Source organism: Nicotiana tabacum, chromosome 20 (assembly GCF_000715075.1).
Source record: "Nicotiana tabacum cultivar K326 chromosome 20, ASM71507v2, whole genome shotgun sequence".
In the NCBI taxonomy this organism is placed as follows: domain Eukaryota; kingdom Viridiplantae; phylum Streptophyta; class Magnoliopsida; order Solanales; family Solanaceae; genus Nicotiana; species Nicotiana tabacum.
In genome coordinates this window covers 114,799,539-114,807,317 of record NC_134099.1, presented here as the reverse complement: position 1 = coordinate 114,807,317, position 7,779 = coordinate 114,799,539, and the positions used below count along the sequence as shown (strand labels likewise).

The 7,779-nt window shown below is 40.7% G+C and overlaps 1 protein-coding gene across 1 annotated transcript; it reads right to left on the bottom strand.

Annotated features, from left to right (window-relative positions):
* Window positions 1-422: 422 nt before the first annotated feature.
* On the bottom strand, window positions 423-7,136 carry LOC142174498 (pentatricopeptide repeat-containing protein At1g59720, chloroplastic/mitochondrial-like). Its single transcript, XM_075240304.1, has 2 exons — window positions 7,002-7,136; window positions 423-716 (listed from the first exon to the last, which is right to left on the bottom strand). Exons 1-2 carry the CDS (start codon window positions 7,134-7,136, stop codon window positions 423-425), a joined length of 429 nt encoding a protein of 142 aa, XP_075096405.1.
* Window positions 7,137-7,779: the final 643 nt, after the last annotated feature.

Below are 7,779 nucleotides of genomic sequence, written 5' to 3'. Positions count from 1 at the left end.
GTTAGTTAAAAAACAGAAAGAATTGAAATTGGGTCGTACCTCAGCAGCATTATCGTTTAAGATGAGTTACGTTCCAATTGTTCGGTAGTTGATCTCCGTCCATCGATCCGAGCTTATAGGATCCTTTACCTATGATTTCGTGAACCTTGTACGGCCTTTCCCAGTTTGGACCCAATTTTCCTTCATTTGGATTTCGGGTAGGGGTGGGCATAAAATCCGAAAAACCGAATTCCGAACCGAATCGAATTAATTCGGTATTTTGGTTTCAATTTTTTCTGGTATTTTGGTATAATTCGGTATTGCATTTTCGATATTTCGGTACGGTTCTCAGTATTAGAATTTTGAAATTTTGGTATACCGAAATACCAAAATTGTAAAGTCTTTTTTTGGACCCTACCCACTTTTCCAATTGGAATCCGGAGTTAATGGAACCGAACACGATCTCTAACAATAATTTCAACGTCAAAAACTTTCGAAATTAATTTGGTTACATTGTGGCAGTCACTGCAGATTCGCAAATTCTTGAAAATGCTTATAGGAGTTCTCGGTTTCAGTTTCAAAAGTCCATAAGCAATGGCAAGTCTCTCACTGTGCAGTTTAAGCGACCGTCTCTTCCCATTATCAAGTTCATCAACCATTGATGCTTGTGACAAGTCAGGAACATACCCTGCTAAATTGAGTCTTTCTTCTATAACTCCAAAAACTTGTAAATTTCTCTAGTATGCAAATGAGAAGTATCTCCAGCAAAATAATTCATGGAAAATGCCATTAATTTCAATTGAACTAGAGCTCGGATCTTTTTCCGTAATTCTGTTTCTGTTTCTTCTTACACTTTTTTTTGTTTCTTTTTCGTTTTTTACGAGAAAATGATTATGGTTTTAACTAATGTGTGGGTATATATATATATACATATATATGTGTGTGTGTGATAATGTGGCTTTGCAGAGGTGGTAAACTAGTTATTTATATGGTGACAAAAAAGATCAACAAGCACTAACACTATGCTTAAACCGAAACCGTACCGAACCAAAATAATAAATACCGAACCATACCGAAATAATTTGGTACGGTATTTGGTATGTACAATTGATAAATCGAATACCGAAATGCCGAATCGAAATTCTTAAATACCGAACCGAAATACCGAATGCTCACCCCTAATTTCGGGTACTTAACGTGACCTTCCTCAGTAGTAAGTCCCCAATGTTAAACTATCGGAGGTTGGCCTTTTGATTGTAATACCTTTCGATCCGTTTCTTCTGGGCAGCAAATCGGACAAAGGCAGCTTCATGTCATTCATCTAATAGCTCCAAGCTTGTATTCATGGCTTCGTCATTCGATTCCTTCGTCGCATATTGGAATCTGATACTCGGCTCCTCGACTTCGACTGGTATTAAAGCTTCGGGCCCGTAAACCAAAGAGAATGGGGTGGCCCCAGTACTTGACTTCGAAGTTGTGCGATATGCCCAAAAGACTTTGGGCAAAACTTCTCTCCATTTCCCTTGGCATCGGTCAACCTTTTCTTGATGTTTTGAATTATGGTTTTGTTGGTCGATTCGGCTTGCCAATTCTCACTAGGGTGATAAGTTGTTGATAAGATCCTTTTGATCTTATGGTCTTCGAGAAATTTTGTCACCTTGTTGCCGATAAACTGTTTTCCGTTGTCACATGCAATTTCGGATGGTAATTCGAATCGATATATGATGTGGTCCCAAATGAAGTCAATGACTTCCTTCTCCTTGATCTTCTGGTAGGACTATGCTTCAACCCACTTAGAGAAATAGTCATTCATAAATAAAACAAATTGAGCCTTACCTGGTGCTGATGGAAGAGGGTCGACGATATCCATTCCCCACTTCATGAATAGCCATGGCGATAAAACCGAATATAGCAGCTCCCCGGGTTGATGAATCATCGGAGCATGTCTTTGACATTTATCATATTTTTGCACAAACTCCTTCGCATCTTTTTCCATATCAACCCAGTAATAGCCAGCTTTTATTACCTTTCTAACCAGTGATTTGATGCTTGAGTGGTTCCCGCATCTGCCTTTGTGGACTTCCCTCAAAATATACTCGGTATCTCCCGGTCCTAGACTCATTGCTAGTGAACCGTCGAACGTACTCCTGAGTAAGATTCTATCTTTTGACAAGCTAAATCAGGCTACCTTTATGCGCAGGGCCCTTGATTCCTTTGGATCTGAGGGAAGATTTTCGGTCTTCAAATATTCTATGTACTTATTTCTCCAATCATAAGTCAAGCTTGTGGAGTTTATTTCGGCGTGACCTTCTTCTACCACCGACCTCATAAGTTGTACGACCACCTTGAGTTGAGCTCCTTGTCTTTGACCGATGACCCTTGTTAGTTTGTTTGAGTCCACCAAACAGTAGAGTGAAGGGTCCTCTATGAGGTTATGCTGAGAATACTAGTAAAACTGTAAGTAAGTGAGACACAAGATTTTTACGTGGAAAAATCCCAACTCAAGGGGACAAAAACCACGACCTACACCTTGTAGGCTTTCAACTTCACTAACTTGTAAACACCTATTACAAGCCACTTTGTAATAACTCTATTACAAAAGATTCAACTCAACTAACTTGTGGCACTCTCACCACAAGCCACTTTGTGACTCTCTAGTTACAAAGACTTTGACTAACTTATGATATTCTCACCACAAGTCACTTTGTCACTCTCTAGTGACAAAGACTTTAACTTATGACTAAACCTAGTCACAACATATACTCAGAGAGTTTATGGATTTTACAAGAGGATTCCTAATCAACACTTCTAACTAAGCAGTTTAGGAGATACAATAAGAACATTCACAAAGTTACAACTCAACTAAGGACAACAACATACTAACTTTAGGAACTGGTCCGTAGTAGCGTTTAACTTTGTTCTTCAAGCTCGTGAGGATTGATTTCTCTGTTTTTGCAAAAAGCTTGAATAAGAAACAGAAATGTTCAAGTGATGTTTTGTATAAACTCATTGTTGATACACCTTGATGACATCACTTGAAATGATGTAAGCACTTTAGTTGGTCAAGGAATAAGTGGATACTGGAAACAGTGCAGTGCATGCAGAAACAGTACAGGCAGTCACGTCGCTTCCAGCTGTGTCCAATTGACTTTGTACTGCTGTACGGAAACCACAAAGGTATCAGGTCCTTGTTTGGTTTCCTATCTCCTGAAGCAATAACAGTTCACCTTTAGCTGGAATCCGTTAAACTTGCAGTATAGTCCAAGTAGGTCAAGTTCCCTATCTGGTTCTTAACAGTAAGTTTGTTAGATCATCAAAATATAAGGCAAGGACATTTAAAACCTATCAACCCTAAGTTTGTCAGGGCATCGACTTCGGTGTTTTGATCTTGGGGCACGTGCTGCAAAGTCCATTCTTTGAAATGATGCAACGTTACGTGTATCTTGTCCAAGTACCTTTGCATTCGTTCTCCATGACCTCAAATGTTCCATTTACTTGGTTTACAACCAGAAGGGAGTCACATTTAGCCTCAATCACCTCCGCTCCCAAGCCTTTGGCTAGTTCGAGACCTGCAATCATGGCCTCATACTCGGCTTCATTGCTAGTCAACTTTACAGTTCTAATAGATTGTCTAATTGTATTAATTATGGGAGGCTTTAGTACGATGCCAATTCCGGACCCTTTTACGTTCGAGGCACCATCCGTAAAGAGGGTCCAAATTCCTGAAGATGTTTCCGAGTTTACCAACAACTCCTTCTCGACTTTGGGTATTAGGGCCGGTGTCAAGTCGGTTACAAAGTCTGCCAAAATTTGGGATTTAATCGTCGTCGGGGGTTGATATTCGATATTGTACCTGATGATTTCGATGGCCCATTTGGCCAATCGTCCCAAGAGTTGGGTTTATGCATTATGTTTCATAAAGGGTAGGTTGTCACAACAATATAGGATGGCACTGAAAATATGGTTTTAGTTTCCTAGAGGCACTTAGCAAGGCGAGTGCCAGTTTTTCTATGTGAGGGTATCTAGTTTCGGCCTCACCTAAGGTCATACTAACATAATAAATCGGATATTGTATACCTTGTTCTTCTCGGACCAGGACTCCACTTACCATTACTTTTGATACTGCTAAGTACAAGTACAGTCGTTTGTCCGCCCTCGGCATATGAAGCAAAGATGGGCTCGATAAGTATCGCTTAAGTTCCTCTAAAGCTCATTGACATTCTGGGATCCACGTGAAGTTGTTCTTCTTTTTCAGTAACGTGAAAAATCGATGACTTCTATCGGACGACCACGAGATGAATCGACCCAAGGTTGCAATTCCCCAGACTAGCCTTTGTACAGCCTTCAAATTATCCACTATCGTGATATTCTTGATAGCTTTGATCTTATCGGGGTTGATCTCAATTCCTCGATTGCACACCATAAATCCGAGAAACTTGCTGTACCCGACCACGAATTCATATTTTTTTGGATTCAGCTTCATTTTGTACTTTTTCAATATACTGAAGGTTTCCTACAAATGCTTTAAATGGTCCTCTGGTCACAGGAACTTAACGAGCATATCATCAATATAAACTTTCATGATTTTTCCTATTTGTTCTTCGAACATTTGGTTTACTAACCGTTGGTAAGTAGCATCGGTATTTTTTAATTTGAATGGCATTATGTTATAATAGTACATGCCATATTTAGTGATGAAAGAAGTTTTTCTTGGTCGCCCTGGTTCATCTGTATTTGGTTGTACCCAAAATAGGCATCGAGAAAACTTAGAGTCTCATGGCCGGCCGTGGCGTCGATTATGCAATCGATCTTAGGTAGAGGGAAGGAATCTTTGGGGCATGCTTTATTTAGGTTTCTATAATCCACACACATTCTTAGTTTGTTCCCTTTCTTAGGAACCACGACTACGTTTGCTAACCATTCCGGGTATTTGACCTCCCGGATGGACCCTATTTTAAGGAGCTTAGTTACCTTGTCCTTGATGAAGGCACGTTTGATCTCGGACTAGGGTATCCTTTTTTGTTTCACCGGGCAGGTCCAATCTTAGTGAGGCCAATATGTTAGAAGGCCACCCTTGCGAGGGACCTCAGGAGGCGGTCGATATCCACAACTTCTTGGATGGTACTGGCAATGTTTACTGGCAGCGTTATTTCTCCCTTAGTAGTTTTTCTAGCCATGTTGAACCCATTCGGCACTCGGGCTACTGGTACGATCTGGTCTTGCAGGTCGATTTGTTCTATGATCCTTGATCATATGATGTTGGCTGAGCTACCTGGATCAATTAGCACACGTTTAGCTGTAGTTTTATTCATAAGTATAGAGATTACCAGTGTGTCATTATGAGGTTACATGATTCCTTCTGCGTCCTCGTCGTTGAAATATAGAGTCCCTTCTGTTAAGTAATCCCAAGTCCATTTTTCTCTCGTGATTGACACCTTCGTGCGTTTCATCATCGGACCTTTGGGAATATTGACCCTTCCGATGATCATATGGATGATGTGATTGGGTTTGTCTTGTCCATTTTGTTTGTTGGAATCCCTGTTTCTGAAGTGGTTCTTAGCTCGGTCACGTAGAAATTCTCGAAGAGACCGTCATTGAACAAAGGGGATACTTCCTCCCGTACTTGCCGACAATCCTCCGTCTTGTAGCCATGTGTGCCCTGATATTGCATATTTGGTTGGGATCCCTTTGTGCTGGGTCAGTTTGTAGGTCGAGGCCACTTGGTATCTTTGATGCATCCAATGGACAATACGATGGCAGCTGAGTCCACATTAAAGTTTTAATCCAACAATCGTGGTGCTTCTTTGGGACCGATAGATCTATCGAAGTCGTTTTTACTCATAAGTCCCCGTGAACTTTGACCTCGATCATTTCTCCTCTCATTTCGCGTAGAATTTTGGCCAAATCCGCTACATCTACGGTCTCCATTATAAGGTTGATATCGATCTCTATTTGACCTTGGTTCTCGGTCGGTATCCCTCTTGATTCTATCTACAGTCCTGATTAAACAGACTCAAAAGCAGCCCCCAATTGATCATCCTCAACCCTAATCTTCGACCGGTATCGATTGTGCACATCGGCTCAAGTGACAACTGGGTATTCGATTAAATTCTGCTTCAACTGTTGTGAAGCCATTGAACTTTGAACGTTGAAACCTTGAGTGAAAGCTTGAACATCCCAATCATCGATGACCGGTGGCAAATCCATTCGTTCCATTTGGAATCGAGATACGAATTCTCTGAGCATCTCATTGTCTTTCTACCTTACCTTGAAAAGGTCAGACTTCCTTGTTGCGACCTTAATGGCTCATGCGTGTGCCTTTACAAAAGAATATGCAAGTATGCAAATGAGTCAATAGAATTAGTCGGTAAATTGTGATACCATATCATAGCACCCTTCAATAGAGTCTCCCCGAATTTCTTCAGCAAGATGAATTTGATTGCGTCATCTTCCAAGTCATTTCCTTTGATAGCACATGTATAGGAGGTATCGTGTTCGTTTAGATCAGTCGTCCCATTATATTTAGGAATCTCAGGCATACAAAACTTCGTAGGGATAAGCTTCAGAGATGCACTCATGGGAAAGGTTTTTGCAAAAACTTTTTGGAATCTAGTCCTTTCAATATTTGTAGTTCTCCCGGGATCTGGTCGACCCTGGAATTATAGGTTTCCACCTTATTTTCATTTTTCTCGATCTTCTTTTCCCTTTGTCAATTCTTCGAGCATATTTATAATAGCAGGGTTGGTCTTCGATTCCTTTTCATTCGACCTCTTTGAAGTCGATTCGACCCTGTGTATGATTTCCTGGGATGGCTCGGGTTCTACCCTGCTCGGTGTGTGGTTATGACTTTGGAGTTGGGCTATTGCCTCCTACTGAGCCTGCAACATTTCGAAGATCACCCGCAAGCTGATCCTGCCATCTTCACCACCACGTGCGCTCTGAGTAGTTGATCAGGCATCCCCACGGATGTTGCTTTCGGGATTGACAACCAAATTTCCATTGATGGCTACATGTGAACTGACGTCAATTGCATATACATCCGGAATTCCATCGAGGCCAGCAGGGGGTACAATGTTTCCTGGTGCAATGTTCTCATTTTCGCCGTGGTGGCCGAGATCATTGTCAATGTGTTGAGGTGCTGACTGGGAGTTTGACATTTTTTAATACTGTAATCAAAGATACTTCAAAGAACAAATGTAAAATAATGTGTGTTACAGAAGTTTGTACCAGGTAATCACTATTATCCTTAGCTCCACGGTGGGTGCCAAACAACTGTTTACCCTAAAATCGAATAGCAATTGAATTTATACACAGTTTTAAAGATACATGATATAACTTGGCACAAAATAAGAAGATACGTAAATTGATATTGAAATTAACTTCAAATAGAAATAAAAGCAAATCAAAGGAAATGTATAGCTTAGGCTCTCGAGCTAGGTCGCCCTCGAGCCAAACGAGTATTTCACAGGAAAATATGAACAAAGTAACAGAGTATTGAGCTTAAGAGAAAGGTAGTATATTGCTTTGTATTGCATGAATATGATGATGTTTACAAATGATCAAATCCCCTTTATATAGTAGGGGAATCCTACTCTTGATACAATTCTAAATACAGTAAGAAATCTCATGATTGGCTAATTAATCGGCCTCTTCTTGATAAGTGCCGGGATTCATGTCGTGATCCTCTCCTGATTGCGGATATTTTGTCTTTCCATTATTCAACTCAGTAAGCTTCCCTCGATCTCCATCTTATTCGGTCTCGATCTTGGTCGATGTCGGTTTCGGTCGGCCTCAATCTTA